The following is a 15,982-nucleotide window of genomic DNA, read 5'->3' on the forward strand; positions in this document are numbered from 1 at the left end:
GTCTTGGTTCCACGGCCCCCTTGCCTCTCACTTTTGTGTCAGGCCTGTAGGAGGCATTTCGGGGGTCCCTTTGCTGCTGTCAGTGGTGCCCCTGCACCCACAGAGCCTGTGGGAAGGGGGGCACCATGAGTGCTGGGACCTAAAACTTGGACACATGTGTCCAGCCCGGCTCGGGCGTTACCTTCATTTGGAATCACCACTTGTGATTCTCCTATCAAAGTGGCGTCCCGGGCCGAAGGGGCCTTTGGTGTCACCAGCTGTGGCAGACACTTGTGTGAGCCTGGGCTCCATGAGTAAAACATCCTGAGCAGTTCCTCCTGTACAGGGTGCAGGTGAGCACTGCTGGGAAACGGGCCTTGGCCGCAGACGCAGTGATGGGAGTGCGTGGAGTCCAAATGGAAGCTCACTTCCTTTGGGGAGGTGGGGCGCAGCTCTGCTGGCAGGGGCATCCCTGCACATGTGGGGTGGGCAGGGAGCTGGGCTCTCACCTCAGCGAGTGTGGACGACGTCAGGAGTGTGGGGAGAGGGGACGGGGCACCGGTCCCTGCTGGGCCACAAGCTGGTGACTGACGACTTGATGTCTTGGTGCTTCAGTTTTTCGGTATAAAGTGGAAAAGTCCAACAGCTTGTAAGATGCTTGTAACATTCAAATAATGAATTCAAGAACAAAGTCTTGCAGAACCTTCAAGAATAATTCAATCTATAGAATCTATATTTCACTAAATCCATTTATGACCGTCTTAAAGTTTGTCTTTCTGGCTTTCTGGTGGAACCTGACCCAGTTCTCTGTTCACCATTCACTGTTAGCATGAAAGGTGGGAGTCCCCACCCGTCAGTCAGCTCCTGCAAACCATCTCGTGCTGGGTCTCGTTCCTTAGAGGTCCTTGGCAGTAACCGTGGAGAAGGGGTGGCTTGTCAGTCTCTTTCACGAGGACATTCATCTTCAGAACTGCCCGTGTTGGCTGGAAAGGAGATGAGAGGAAAGTGGGGTGCAGGGGGGAAGCCTGGCCCAGGCCCTGGGCTGTCTTCATCTCAAGGAGAGGTGCGCCAGCCCTGGGTCTCACCTCTCCCCTCTCTCCTTGGAGGGCCCCAGAACAGAGGCTGAAGCCTGAGGGGCACCCTGTACACAGGAAGACCTGAATGGGCTTTAGAGGGGTCACAATGACACGTCTCTGGGCAGCAGAGCTTCAGATAAATAAAGGGCCACCCAGTAGGCAGAGCCCAGACAGAAGGTGAGACCAGAGGCAGAAAGCTGTGGTGTCAGGCTGTGACGGAGCGCGGTCCCCGAGGCCGGTCCTGCTCTTCTGTCCCCAGGCCTTAAACGACCTGATTTTCCCGGCCACTGCTGGCCCCTGGGAAGGGTGTCCCCTCACCTGGCCAGCTTTTGCTGCCACCCAGGGCTCCCGCATGTCTGCTGCTGGCTCTGGCCTCAGGAGCGGTGTCCAGGTGGCCGTTTCCTGCTGTTTCTCCTTGAGCCCCTCTTCCTCTCAGGGCCCACTGAGCCTGCCAGCTCCTCACACCCTGCCGCCTGGGCTCCTGACCTTGCTGCTCCCACCCCCGTCAGGGGCTCTGTCTCTGTTGGCTTGGATCGTTGCACTGGCCACGTCCTCCTTGCCTCCACCGGGCTGCAAGCTGCTGCATGACAGCCTGGGGCCCTGAGATCGGTGGCCCTGACGGGCCTCCGGGGCCTGCAGCAGCCGGCCCCTGGCTGTCCTGGAAGTTGCCTCCGGGCCTTAGTACTTGGAGCTGTTTGTCTGGAGGAGAGAAGGTCCTTGGTAGCAACAGTTCTCAAACTTTTGTTGGCTTTGGGCGGGGACACTCAGGGGCTGACTGCTCCATCTTCGCAGCAGATGTGGGAGCCCCTGGTGTGGCACGTGGATGTGTGTGTGCACTGCCACCTCCCGCAGGCGTGTCCTGGGTGCTGCGTGTCCTGGAGACAAGCCTGGGCACTGCTGCTCAGAAGGTGCCCGCTGGGTGGAGCGACAAGCAATGGACACGGGGCATGGCCGATGGTGAATCTCCTGGAGGTAAGTGGGGGTCAAGTGGGACCAAGGTGTGGGGGCCCCACCTCAGACGGTTCTCGGGAATAGGGAGGGCAGAGGTGGGCTTGGGTCTTCCAGCACAGAGAATGCTGGAGGGTGTGGGAAGGCAGGTGTCCCCGCGGGGAAAGCAAGTTTCAGTTTTGTTCCAAATGCAGTGAGAAGCCCCTGGAGGGATTTTGGCGTGTCGTGCCGTGGCCGACTGGTGTTTGGCAGCCGGCTGGCTGCTGCGTGAGGTGGGTTGAAGCAGGTCAGAGCTTCCCCCTGCCAGCTGTGTCCTGGACGTGGCATTGCTGTTTGACCCCTGATGCCGTGACGCTGGCTCTGAGGGTTTCTTCGGGTCAGATGTGGAGCCCCTGGGAGAAAGGACCGTGGGCCGCTGGGACCCCCAGCCCAGGCCTGGCAGGGGATGGGTGCCAGGGCACCTTTGAATGCATGGGCTCGGGGCCTCGTGGCATCTGGTGAGTGGCAGCTGACCAGTGGCTGAGTCACCCGGGCCTCTCAGGCGCCCTCGGGCCAAGGTGGGTGGGCCGGCTCCCCTGGCGCCTTCCTGCTTTGCAACCAAGGCTCATTTGGTCCCTGGACACCACCCGGGGAGGTAGGGACCCCGTTCCCCCCGTTTCACGGGTGGGGGAGCCGCAGCGCGGGTTCTTCCCGCTGGGGGGTCCGGGCCAGGGAGCCCCCGCGAGGCCGCTTGGGGCTGCGCGCAGCGGCAGGAGGGCCGGGGCGGTCGTGGCCGCGGCGCCGTCGCGGGAGCCGCCCTGGCGCGGAGCCGTCTGCGGAGCCGTCTGCGGGGGCGCGGCCGGCGGAGGCGCGGGGGCGGGACCGGGTGGCGCAGCCCCGCCCGCCGCGGTGGCCGTCCGGGGGCGTCGCGTCCGGGGAGCGCCGGGCGGAAGCGCCGCTGGGACTGACACGTGGACCTGGGCGGGGGCGGCCGCGGGGGCCGCAGCGGGCACCGGACACCTGCCGGGCCAGCCAGTGCCGCCGTGCCCCATGCCGCCGCCCCCGGACGAGGCCCGCAGGGACGCGGCCCAGGACGCCCAGTGGTCCAGGTAGGGCCCGGGCGGCAGGTGGGAGCCCGTGGGCGCCCCTGCACGAGATGCCGGGCCGGGAAGGGCTCTGCTGGCCGAGGGGCAAGGCCCTGCCAGGGGTCCCCGCGCTCTGTCTGGGAGCCCCAGCCGCCGGGGGAAGGGGGAGACCAGGTGCCCGGAGTGAGCTGCCGGGACCTCCCCCCCTTCCAAGCCCTGTGCCCAGTGAGGAGCCCACAGCCCTGCTCCTGGAGGACACAGGCACCCTGGCGGCTTCACTGTGCCCCAGACGGCCCCTTTATGGGTGCCAGGAAGCCCTGCCAGCCACCGCATACCCGAGGGACCCCCAACAGAAGCAGAGGGTGCGGGTCAGGAGAGCACCCCTGGAGCCTGGGGCCGTGCAGCCAAGGGCCCCATGCCCGCTGGCGTTCATTCCCCCTGCCCAGTGCTGGGGCCGCCAGGAGAGGAACAAGGGGCTGGCAGCTGGTCCCCTGGCCAGCTGAGGAGAGGACCAGGAGGGGCCCTGCCCGCTAGGGGGCCCCCACCCCACCCAGGGCTCCTTTCTGGGTTAGGGCAGCATTCAGGAAGGTGATAAGGGGCCGTCCTGCCTGGTGGGAAGGTGAGGGGAGGCTGCGGAGGCAGAGCACTGTGCGGTGCGGTGCGGGAGGTGTGGAGACCACATAAAACCCAGAGCTCTCCTGGTGGGGCCGCTGCCAGGTGAGGGGGGAGGGCACCTCTGGCCGTGTGGGTCAGGGTGTGGGCAGGCCTGCCCGCGTGTTTATTCTCCTTTATGGCGGGGTGTCCGCCCAGGCTACGCCTCCCTTGTGCTGTTCTACGGGCTCGGGCGGGGCTCCGTGCCAGGCTCCCTGACGGGCTCCTGGTTAACAGAGAGCACCTGGCGGCTGGCCCTGGCCACCTCCTGTCCAGGCTCCAGCAGGGCAGCCACTCTGCTGGTTTCCCACGTGGCGTCAGGCCTGCGGAGTGGGCACAGGTGTTCACGGCGCATGTGTGACCCCAAGAAGTGTCACCTGCCTGTCCCATGCTCTGCTAGACTTCCCGGGACGGTGGGGGCTGGCCCTCACGGGGCATCCCTCATCAGCCACCTCCCAGGGTGAGCCAGCGGGTGGCTGTCGGGTGGTGGCACTGGCACATTTCACTTTTCTGAATCGAGAGCCACGTGACGGGGCGCTGCTCACTGGAGCCCATCGTGGCCTCTGCAGGTAGCAGCTGCCCTTGGGGGTACCCGATGCTTCCCAGCAGGCTGGGGACCCCTATGGGCACTAAGCACGCTACAGAGTGGCCAAATGAAGCTCTTCAGGCGACCCCGTCCCCTTTCCAACCAATCAGCCCTGTGCGGTCGGTCGCCTCCCTCCAGCCAGGCCCGAGGCAGGGTCCCCGGGGACTGCGGAAGGACCTCCCATGGTCAGCCTTCGGATGGGCAGGGACGGGTGGTGGGGCCGCCCCCGTGTCCAGGGGCCCAGGAGGCCCAGACAGCGCCTTCCCATTGGGCCCCAGCAGGCGTCCCCAGCTCGTGCCTGAGGCCGCCAACGGGGTACCTCCCGGGCTGGGAGGCAGTCACAGCTGGCCTTCTCTCTCTAAGGGGCTTCCCACCCAAGAGCGCGTGCCCATGGCTGCCTGCTGGGTGCGCCTGAGGATGGAGCCAGGGACCAGGGGGCCAGAGGGTCAGCATCCAAGATGCGGTGACTGCTTTGCTGCCTCAACTTCATAGAGGAATAACGCTCCTTCTCACAGGCACTCTGGGGCTTTGGCTTTTAGCGAGAAGTCAAAGCCTTGCCCCCGGTCTTGCTGCCATCTTCCCGTGCTCATTCAGCTACCGACAGCCTCCTTGCAAGGCCTCGCTCCCGGAAAGCTCGTGTGCAGGGGTACATGGGCGCAGGTCCCCGGGCCCATCCCTTAAGCAGTGCTGGGTGGCTCAGCTGGGTCAGGCCCCCCACAGACCCCGCTGTGTGGTGGCCACCGGGTGGTCAGGGGACCCAGCCAGCCATCTGCCGGGACGCTCTGGCCTGTGTCACCCTGTCTCCCTGGGAGCCCTGGAGGCAGCCGCATCCTGGAGGGGCCTGTGGGGCCTCAGACAGAAGATGGAAGGTTGAGGGCCCAGGGCAGCCCGTGTGGGGCCTCTGGGGGCATCTTCTGTTGAGTCCCAGGAAGGAGCCCCGGGGAGAAGTTGCAGTCGGCCTGGCCAAGAGGCCCCCAGAGCACCCCATCCTGAGCCGCCGTGACCCCATTCCCAGAGGGTGGCCTCTCTCCCTGGGGATCGTGGCGGGGGAGACCCAGCCTCAGATGCAGACTGAGGGGAGAGCCGGGAAGACCTGGTTCCTGGCAAGATGGGGAAGAGCTGGCGCAGCCAATGCCAACACACGTGAGCCAGGGCAGATGTGAACGGGGGTTTGCAGTTTCCCACCCATGGCGGAGTTTTCTTTTCTTAATTTTTATTGTGGTAGCATAAACAATGTAAAACTTCCCCATTTTAACCACGTGCGCACGTACATTTCCGCAGAATTAGCCACCCCCACGAGGTCCGGCTGCCATCATCCCCACCCATTGCCTGAGCTCCTCGTCCCCCCAGACGGAGCCCCTGCCCCCAGCCCCACCCCAGTTGCTGGCGTGCCTCTGTGTGTTGAGTTGGCCGCTTCTGGATATTTCCCGGCCTTGCTCTCCGCACTGCCTTCTCGTTCTTCCGGCCGCTTTTCCACGGCTGCGCTGGCATTTCTGGGACGTCGTGGTCTCCCGCACGGAGCCAGCGGGGTCCCTCGGACGTGCTCCCGCATGCCTTGTGTGGCCCAGCTCACCCGGTTCCTGCCGGCTCTAGGTGCCCTGCCCCCCAGCCAGCCGCTTGGGGTCTGGGGGGCACGGGGCGGGGCCGAGCTGGCTGCCAGGGTCTCCTCACCCACAGGTGCAGGTCCCACCACCCCTGCCTGTCTTCGAGTCCCTGCAGAGGTCGGGCACTTGGGGGTCACAGCCCCAAGGAGAGGCGGTGGTGATGCCGGAGTTGGCCAGTGCACAAACCCTCCCAAAGCGGGGGCTCCGGGGCTGCTGGGTTCCACCCGGCCTGCGAGTGCAGGTCTGGTTGGGGTGCAGCGGGGCAGGCTGGTGGGGCCATGAGGGATTGCTCCCCACAGCGCCAGGGCCCCTGGGGGGACTCGCCTTCCCAGGAGTCCCCTACAGGCCTCAGCCTACGCTGCGTCCTTCCCGGGCTCGTCCCCCCTGGCAGTGGAAAAGTACACTTTGGTTCGCAGCGGGGGGCGGCCCTGAGGGGGAGCTGGCCGCAGGAGGTGGACACGGCCCCGCTGCCTGCCTCCCTCCACGCCGCTCACAGTGGCTCCTTGTTGCCTGCCTGGCCCCGGGAACGTGCCGGTCAGGGCGCCGCATCCCCACGGCTCCCTGCTCATTGCTGACCCCGAGCCAGGCTGGTCACAGGCCCGACCCTGGGAAGGAAGCCGGCGCTGTGGGCCTTGGCGCCTCCTGCCAGTGAGGGAGCTGAGCCCAGGAAAGCCACCTGCCCAGGGCCGCAGACCCAGTGCACAGCACGCTGGCGCCGCACGGTCCCCGGAGTAGGAACTGACTGCGAATGGGGGCTGCAGAGCACCCCCTGCTCCTCCGGGCACACGGCACTTTCTCGCAGTGGAGAGGGCCTGGGTCGGGGGCACAGCCTCGGCTTGCAGGACGTGTCGAGGGGCTCAGCTCTTCCCCACCCATGAGGTGCCATGGACAGAGGCCAGTCTCTCAGGGGTCCCTGGCCGGTGTGAGCCCTCCCCTGAGGACTTGCCACACCCCCACGGGCCCCTCCTCCCATATCCCAGCCCGGGATTTGTCCCAGGAGGCACTGGCTGCATCCCCATGCTCAGTTCTGGGAAGAACCGGCATGGTGGGGGCTGGGAATGGCCTCGGAGCCCGGGACTATACCAGGGGTGTCCCCCCCACACACTGTGTCGTGGACCGTGTCAGCTGTGCCCCCACTGTCATTGCAGAGTTGGCTCCATCGGGGGCTTTCCTTTCCGGGCCCAGAGTCCTGTGGTTTTCTTGGGTGACCTTAATGTCCATCCGCCCAGGCCCTGACCCCTCACCCTTGACCTTCTCAGATGGAGAGACCTGCCTGTGGGGCCCTGCTCTGGCCACCTGGTCGCCCGTCCACCGTCTAAGCTTCAAAGTCCCCACTGGCACGGTGGCCCCCCTACCCACGCCCTCCTCCCCTCCTTCACCCCCTTCCCATACGCTCACGAGGATCTGTCCCCCCGTCACCCCATTTACTCTGCCCCTGGGCCAGGAGAGGGTGGGCAGAGGGGGTGTGTACAGTCAGGAACCCCAATCCTTGGCAGTGGGCAAGCCCCACCCCCACCCTGCTCCCCCCGCCGAGGTCCTCGCCGTCCTCACAGGACATCAGAAGGACGAGGGGGCTCCCCTCCACTTGCCCCAATGCAGACACCCTCCCCTGGGTGACGGGTGCTTCCCCCCTGGCCACGCCCCTCCAGCCCTTTCCAGAACCCTCTGCCAACAGGCTTCACCGCGTGAACTGTGCTCAGTTCTCCGTTTCCTTCGTTTTTAAAAATGAACGTTTATTTCAGAGCCGTTGTAGACTCGCCAAGTAAACGCTAAGGGAGTGTGGTGCTGCCCCATCCTGCTCTGTGTCCCTCGGCTCCCGTGGGTTTTCCCTTGGGCCCTTTTCTGTCCCCGGGCCCCGCCCAGGACACCCCAGGGCATTTCGCTGCCAGCCCCTCAGGCTGCCCTGGGTCGTAGCCGGGGATCGCACTGACCGTCCTGGGCCCTGGGGGTACTAGGGGAGGCTGGCCAGGTGCTGGGGGTCGCCCTTCTATGGGATCTGTCTTGGCGAGACCCGGTGATGGGTTTTCGGGGGGAGGACTCCATGGCAGAGTGCCCCTCTCGCCCGTCCCAGCAGGGGTGGCCTCGGCTTCTGGCCGCTGGCAGTGCCCATGTCCGTCCCATTTACAAAGCAAACCAGAACACCCCTTTGCCCACCTGCCTGGTGTTCACCTCTCCAGCCCCTGCTTGCCACTCCCTATCTGTCATCTCACCTTCCCCAGGAGCTCCCCGCCTGCACCCAGCCGGCCCCTCCTGTGTGCCCTGAGCTGCTCTCGGGGTGGAGAGGTTCCCCATGGCCACCTGGGTCCCCTCTTCACTCCACGGGGCAACTCGTATGCAGGGTGCCCCCCTCGCCGCCCCTGGCTCGGCCCCGGCCCAAGCCCCACCCTGCAGGGTGCTGTCAGCATCCCTGAGTCCACAAGGCAACATGGGCTCATACCTGCCCCAACCCCAACAACCCAGCGGGTTCCTGGAGGTCACCTCCTGGTCCGTGGGAACGTGGGCACAGGACGCTCTCAGGCCTCGGCTCTGGGCCCCGGGCAGCGCCCCTGGCACCCACAGGCTGCGTCTGAGGTGCTGTCGCTTGTTGGCTGCCCCTGAGCCTCGGTTGTGTGTGCCGGAGCTGACCCGTCCCTTCCTCCCACAGGCCCGAGTGCCAGGCATGGACGGGGACCCTGCTGCTGGGCACCTGCCTGCTGTACTGTGCCCGCGTCAGCATGCCCGTCTGCGCCGTCGCCATGAGCCAGGACTTCGGCTGGAGCAAGAAGGAGGCGGGCGTCGTGCTGAGCAGCTTCTTCTGGGGCTACTGCCTGACACAGGTCGCGGGTGGCCACCTCGGGGACCGGTAACGCCCCCCACCCCGCTCCTCCTGCCCCTGCTGGGGAGAGGCTGCCCTGGGGGCCTCTGGGTGGGGGAGGGGAGGATGGGGGCAGGGAGGACAGGGTGAGGAGGATGGGGGCGGGTCGGCCGCTACAGGGCAGGAGGAGGCAGCTGGGGGGCCGCTGGTCGGTGACTTTGGGGAGACACCCCACCCCGAGGGAGCTGTGGGGCAGCAGGAAGAGACCCCGTGGCAGGGGGGCTGAGGAGCTGGGCCCACAGTGCCCTTGGGTGCCAGCAGCCCTGAGGGGCACCAGGCTTCTGGTGCTGGGCAGTGCAGTCCCGGGCGCACTCGAGACCCAGATGGACAGAAAGACCCAGCTGAATCCTGCTCTCGCCTCTTGGCACCTCCTCTGTAGAGCAGGGTCCTGGGAGCACCCACCTCGGAGGGCAAGGGCTGGGCAGACCCCCATCCTCCCTGACCCCCCTTGTCGCTCCCCCAGGATTGGGGGTGAGAAGGTCATCCTGCTGTCAGCCTCCGCCTGGGGCTTCATCACGGCCGCCACGCCCCTGCTCCCCCACCTGGGCAGTGCCCACCTGCTCTCCATGACCACCTCGCGGGTCCTCACGGGCGTGCTCCAGGGTGAGGGCATCATCAGCTTCCCTCGATGCTGGTACAGACAAGAGCAAGGGGTGTGTGTGCATATGTGTGTGCATGTGCAGTGCACTGTGCATTTATATACTGTGAGTGGGCTTGTGTGTACACCTGTGCACGTGTGCGTGTGTCTGTGTGCACGCCTGTGCCCGCAGTGGGTAGGTGTGTGCAGGTGTGCACGTGTGTGTGTGTGTGTGTGTCCCTTTAGTGGACCAGGTGAGCCCACAGGTGACTTACCTCCCGGAACCTGCTTTGTCCTCAGACACGCTGGCTCAGTGAAGTACGTTTGTGTCACTCAGTGATCAAATGGGCACTCGGGGGGCTCCGTCTTCAGGAGGACCAGGGTTGGAGGTCACTGTCTGGCCCATGGGGAGGCCGCTCATGCCCCGGCCGCCCCCTCGGCTTCCCCCGGCGCCCCATGTGCCCTGGTCCCCCGACGTCCCCAGGGCCTCTCATGTCTTCTTGCTTCTGGGCTGCTTCTCCTGAGCCAGCTGCAGGTCTGGCAGTGGGTTCTATGTGTGTGAGAGTGTGTGACTGTGTGTGCAAGAGAATTTGTGTGACTGCATATGTGTGTGAGGTGTGCGAGGGTGTGTGTGATGTGTGAGTGTGTGTGACTTGAGAGCATGTGAGAGTAGGTGTAATTGTGTGTGTGGATGGGTGTATGTGTGAGCATGTGTGAGTGGGTGTGTGAGCAGTATGAGTGTGAGGTGTGTGTGGGGGTGTGTTTGTATGACCATGTGAGTGTGAACATGTGTGTGAGGTGTGACTGAGTGTGAGAGATGTGTGTGAAATATGAAAGTTTAAGAGGTGTGAGTGTGGGGTGTGAGAGCGTGTGCAGAGCTCTATGCTGTTGTGTTACGTGTGAGGGTTGGTGTAGCCACAACCACTTCAGGATTTGGAACTCGATGAAGGTTGTTTGTAACCTACAAGCTTGTACTTGCTCTTCGTAAAAGCAATGAACATAGGCTTTAGAAAATATAGAAAGGGAATTGTAGAGCAAAACAAAACAAAACTTGCCATTGCCCTGTCCCCAGCACCTCCCCGCTGGACAGCCAGAGGCGGCGGGGGAGGGGCGTTTGTCTCGGCTTTGGTTAAAAAAACACTTGTTTATTATCACAAAAACGCAGTGATTGTGGAAACATAGAAACCGACTGTAAGCAAAGAGGAGATGTGGTCGCTCGTGCAGCACCTTCTGGAACAAGTCTGTGCTCCGGGGCCTGAGCCCACGCCCTCCCTGGCGCCTTCTCGTCGCTCTCTGTGCCACTGTCCTCTGTCCTGTCACCCGGGGCGGGGGTGGCCACGGAGACCCCTCGTCAGCACCTGCTCCCCAAGAGCAGGTCTGTCCCCCACCCTCCTTTTAGGGACCCTAGGATCAGTCTCTCAGCCTCCTGGGACTGCAGAGTTTGCCTTGAACAAAGACATTATAGTGTCAATACACAATCTGTGACTAAAAAATGAGTCAACCAGGCAAACGTTTTCAGGTGTGGCAATAACGTCTGCTATAAGGGTGCAGAATGTAGACAATGCCCGGACTTGCAGTGACAAGGGACAGCTCAGTGGATGTCCTCACACAGCCCCTTCCGGCCAGAGCTGTAGAAGCCTCTGGAATGGAGTAGACATGGGTTGTAATGCGGTTGACAGGCCTTTCTAAAGCTGCTATAGATCCCTTTGTCCAAAATAAGTTCTAGGAGGACTCCTGGTGCATAAAACAGGTAAAGACAGAGCTGCCCAGAGAGAAACTTGATGTGTCTGTGTGTGCATATGTGTGTACATGTGCAGTTGTGTGTGTCTCTGTGTGAGCTCAATGTGTGTGGCAGTGTGAGGGCTCTGTGGAGCCCAGCTGGGAAGCTGGTATGTACGTGTGCAGTGTCTTGTGTGTGCAATTTATTATGTGTGTGTCACTGCAAGGGTGCCATGGAGGCCTGGTGTGTTAGCTGTGAAGTGTGCTTGCATGTGTGTGTTCTTGCATACATATGTATGTCCAGGTGTGTGCACGTGTCTGCGTGCGTGTATTCAAATGCATGCATGTGTGTTTATGTGTGCGCTGTGTATGCACATGTGTTTGTGCACACGTGTGTATGCACATGCATGTATTTGTGTACGTGCATGTCTTTGTGTGTGTGTTCGCGTGTATGCACACGTGTTTGCATGAATACATGTATTCATGTGCACACGCGTGGTCTTGTGTTCATGTATGTGCGTGTGTTCACATATGCCTTGTGTGTGCGTGCACGTGTGTGTTCGTGCGCATGTGTGCGTTCACGTGCGCTTGTGTTCATGTGATTATGTGTGTCTGTGTCTGTGTGCGTGCATGTGCATACGTATGTGCCTGTGTGCGTGTGTGTGTCGGGTGCCGTGGGCCCTGCCTGAAGCGCGTGTGACCGATGCCGGGCCCACCTTGGCACACTGTTTCCTGGCAGCTCCTCTGGCTGTTCCGCCTCAGGCCAGGGGCCTCCTGACTCCGAGCCCGAGCCGTGGCTGCGCTGCTCAGCGCCCAGCCCTGCTGGTTCCTTTGGGGTCAGGGAGCATCCGCGGCACATGCTGTCCTCCAAGTTCAGGAGGACACGAATCGCCATCCTCGTCGTCCCAGGTCCTCTGCTTCGGGGACGCCGCCGCAGGGTCTCGCCTTTTCCGCGTTTCTTCCAGGCGTCTACTTCCCGGCACTGACCAGCCTGCTGTCGCAGAGGGTCCGGGACAGCGAGCGGGCCTTCGCCTACAGCACCGTGGGGGTCGGCTCCCAGGTCGGGTGAGTGCCAGCCGCAGGGGCCAGGGGCGGCCGCCCAGGGCACCCGAGGGCTCCGGGCAGGCTGGGGGCAGCACTGCAGACTCCCTCGGCGCCTGTCTCTGCCTTTCTGGGGTCGCTGAGCACACGGTGGGGACAGGGTGTGGGGAGCAGCCGTGTCCCCTCATTGCCTGTGACGCTGATGGACAGGCTGGAGGATGCCGTGCCTCCCCTCCTGCTCCTGGCCCTGTGGGGTCTGTGGACACCGAGCCGGGCAGCACAGGGTGGACGGCAGCTGGCATGGGGAGGCTGCGTGTCTTGTCTGTGGGGTTGATATATTACCCATGACACAGTGCCCCTTGGCCCCTCAGCCCCCTGCCCGGCCCCAAGCCTGTGAGCTCCAGGCCCTCTGGGACGCTGGTGTCCATGTTCACATCCTGCCTTCGGGGATGCACGCCCAGCCGGACTGCTGCAGACACCTCACTGGTCATGCCAGGTGGCCCGGCCTTGGGGGGCCGCCTCTCAGGCCTCAGAAGAGTTGGAATTCGGAGGGCCAGGGGGTTTGTCCCTGGTGGCCAGAGCCACCTCTGGCCGGGGTGGGCTGGGCTGGCCAGCTCTGCAAATAAAAAGGCAGTGAGTGCACCCAGGTCTGGGGGATTTCACCTGAAAAACGCAGGACACGTGTGCTAGAAACAACCCATCCTGAAATTCAGTGTTACAGTGCGTTGTGCGCTGTACACGTCTGCAGAGCTGGGAGGCACCGGCCCTCCTGCCCGGAGAATGCCGTCCTGGCTGCCTGCTGCCTGGCATCCGGCTGAGCCAGGCCCCAGACACGCTCAGCCCACGTGGCCTGAGCACGGACAGGGACAGGAAGGCCGGGAGATTCCTCTCCCATTCCCCAAGCCCCTCCGGCCACGGGTGGCAGGTCTGGCCATGAGGGTCCTGCTGTTTTCCCTTTGCCATGACAGTGACCAACGAGGGAAGGTGCAAGGGTTGGGGATGGAGATCTGAGAAGGGACTGGGGACAGGCCGGCCAGGCGGAATGGGTGCCCCTGAGGACACATTTGGGACAGCACAATAGGAGCAGCAGGGTTGTCTGGGGGGAGTTGTTGGGGTTGGGTGTATTTTTGTGTTTAAAAGGTCATTTTGACTCTTTATTCTCTAATGCACAAACCTAAAAACAGCTTCAGCATGTCCCTAATTCCCATTTTCTTCACCACGTGCTGCTTTTTTCAGTTGGAAAGAACCCACACCCCAAATCGTAGGCTGATGCTTCCAAACTTGAAGACCTTGAAGCAAGAAACAGAAAGTGGCGCGGGTCCCACAGTGGCCAGGCCAGGCGGGCACCTGCACCCTGAGCCCCGGCCCAGGCGCCGCGGCGAGGCCACCCTGCTACTTGACCTCCTTCTGAGCAGCTGCGCCTCGGGGCACCACTCACCCCAGGGTGGGGTCCTCGCAGGGTGTCCTGGGTGGGAGGTGCAGCTGAAGGTCATGGGCCCCCCTGTGCTTCCAGGACGCTGGTGACCGGGGGTGTGGGCTCCCTGCTCCTGGAGCGCTATGGCTGGCAGAGCGTCTTCTACTTCTCTGGTGGCCTCACCCTGCTCTGGGCCTACTGCGTGCACAGGTACCTGCTGAATGAGAAAGGTAAGGGGGCAGGTCCCCAGGTGGGTGGGGCATGGCCGGCTGCCCCTCCCGTCGCAGCGGCCTCTGGGCCCCCGCAGAGCAGCCTCAGCTCCGCGGCCCCGGGGCTTAGCTGAGGCAGAGAATCTTCCAGGCTAGAGCCTTAGAAAAACATGCCAGAGCGCCGTGTTTGCCCTGTTAGGGCCACCAGATTCAGTCTAGAAGGTTCCCTTTAGAGACAAGCAGACCACCGGGGTCCTGGCAGCCAGATGAGGGGCCCAGAACCAGTGCCGCCCATCCGGGAAGGGTCGTAGGGGATGCTGGCTGGACTCCACTTTGGAACGGGGCCTCCGAGGGGAGGGCTGCAGGTGGGATGGGAGAGGCTCAGCCGAGAGGGGAGGGGTCTGGGCCCCACATGCAGCTGGGCCCGAGTCAGGGATCCCAGGGGCCACCCGAGCTCTGACCCGCTAGGGGCGCCCTGGGCCTCCGGCCCTGAGCAGCAGTCACTCCCCGCAGCTCTCCTGATGGCCCTGGGCGTCCTGGCCCAAGGCGTGCCCATGTCCACCCGCACGAAGGTGCCCTGGAGGCAGCTGTTCCAGAAGCCGTCTGTCTGGTGAGCAGGGCTGCTCGGCTGGGGGGATGGGGCAGGGCCGGGGTGGGGGGTGTGCACAGGGGGTCCTCCATGCACAGCCTCACACCCGCCACCCCTGGGCCCTGGCTGAGGACCCTCCTGCACCCGCCTGCAGGGCCATCGTCCTCTCCCAGCTCTCCTCTGCCTGCTCCTTCTTCATCCTCCTGTCCTGGCTGCCCACCTTCTTCAGGGAGACCTTCCCCAGTTCCAAGGTGGGCCTGCTGGGGGCTCACGGTGGGGGCCAGAGGTGCCCCACAGCCCCTGGCACCCCGCAGAGCCCCCACCCGCAGCCCACGGAGCCCACACCCTCGGCCCCACCTGGCCACGGAGACTCCACCCCAGCCATGGAGCCCCCACCCCAGCCACGGAGCCCCCACCCCTGGCCACGGAGCCTCCACCCCCGGCCACGGAGCCCCCACCCCCACCACAGAGCCTCCACCCCCGGCCACGGAGCCCCCTACCCTGGCCACGGAGCTCCCGGCCTTGGCCCATGGTGCCCCCACCCCTGGCCCAATCCCTGGTGGGGTGCAAGGTGCCTGGGGCCAGAGGGGCTGTGGGTGAGTGGGGGCGGCCCCTGCCTGTCCCCCACAGTGGCCCTGCTCAGGCCATGCTGCCCCCGCAGGGCTGGGTCTTCAACGTGGTCCCCTGGCTCGTGGCGATTCCCTCCAGCCTGTTCAGTGGGTTTCTCTCCGACCATCTCATCAGTCAGGGTGAGACCCCGGGGTGGGGAGGGGGTGGGGGTGCCCTGGGCCAGCCCTTGGTGTGCCGGACTTCCGGGGGTTCAGGAGAAGCTTGTCCCCTGGGGGTACAGCTACAATGCTGGGCAGGGGGCCCCTGAGGCCGAGCTGTGGACAGTGGGACCCTGGCCCTTCCAAGCCAGCTGGCCGGAGCTTGGCACTGGTCATAGCTCAGATGGTAGCCCCAGCCTCAGTTTCCCCGTGTGTTGGAGGGCAGGGCTTAGGGGGTGGGGAAGATCCCGTGCCGGCTGGGGCTGTGTGCTCTCCCTGGGGGCCGACCCTCTGTGGGGAGGCAAGAGCCAGGGTGGGGTCCCAGGGGGAGGCCTCCGCGTTTGCCCTCTGACCTTCCAAGAGCCCTGTCTGTTCCCTTCGCTTCCGGCCCTTGGTGGGATGCGTCCCAGGGGTGAGAGTGCAGGTGGGGGGTGTCCTGGGCCTGCTCGCCCCCAGGAACGCTGCCCTCGCAAACAGCTCTGTACGCTGCCACGCTCACTGTGCACGTGTACACTCCTCGAAGGCATGGCGTCTTTTCCGGGTTACCTGCGCGGTGCGGGCTCGGGGAGGAAACGGGGGCGCCTGCCGCAGCACGAGGTGCGCACTGCCCGCATCTGTGCCGAGCGCCCTTCTCCCGGCCGCGCCCCACACATGCACACACCTGTGCACACGTTTCCCCCATGGCTTGGGCACCCCTGCCTGACCCCGGGCCCCGTCTCCGCCCGGCTAGCGGGGGCCTCAGCGCCCTCGGCTGACGGAGCCCCCCGCCCCCCCAGGCTACAGGACCATCACCGTGCGCAAGCTCATGCAGGTAGGGTCTCTGCACTTTCCTTCTGGGGCTCCCGGAGCTTGGGGCTCGTGGCCCAAGTCCTCTGATTTCTGGGACAGGGTGGAAGCAAGGCTC

General features: G+C 64.1%; 1 protein-coding gene across 1 annotated transcript in view; it reads left to right on the top strand.

The window, feature by feature from the left end:
• The first annotated feature begins 2,937 nt into the window (after positions 1-2,937).
• Positions 2,938-15,982, top strand: part of SLC17A9 (solute carrier family 17 member 9) — a 13,230-nt gene continuing 185 nt past the window's right edge. The window contains exons 1-9 of the mRNA XM_037811178.1: positions 2,938-3,091; positions 8,553-8,750; positions 9,226-9,365; positions 12,024-12,123; positions 13,613-13,743; positions 14,236-14,332; positions 14,466-14,562; positions 14,973-15,060; positions 15,855-15,978. Of these exons, the coding sequence (XP_037667106.1) occupies positions 3,033-3,091; positions 8,553-8,750; positions 9,226-9,365; positions 12,024-12,123; positions 13,613-13,743; positions 14,236-14,332; positions 14,466-14,562; positions 14,973-15,060; positions 15,855-15,978 (1,034 nt within the window). The 5' untranslated portion in view covers positions 2,938-3,032. The remainder of the gene's footprint in view (positions 3,092-8,552; positions 8,751-9,225; positions 9,366-12,023; positions 12,124-13,612; positions 13,744-14,235; positions 14,333-14,465; positions 14,563-14,972; positions 15,061-15,854; positions 15,979-15,982) is intronic.

The sequence above is a fragment of the Choloepus didactylus genome, chromosome 19, assembly GCF_015220235.1.
Source record: "Choloepus didactylus isolate mChoDid1 chromosome 19, mChoDid1.pri, whole genome shotgun sequence".
Classification (NCBI taxonomy): domain Eukaryota; kingdom Metazoa; phylum Chordata; class Mammalia; order Pilosa; family Megalonychidae; genus Choloepus; species Choloepus didactylus.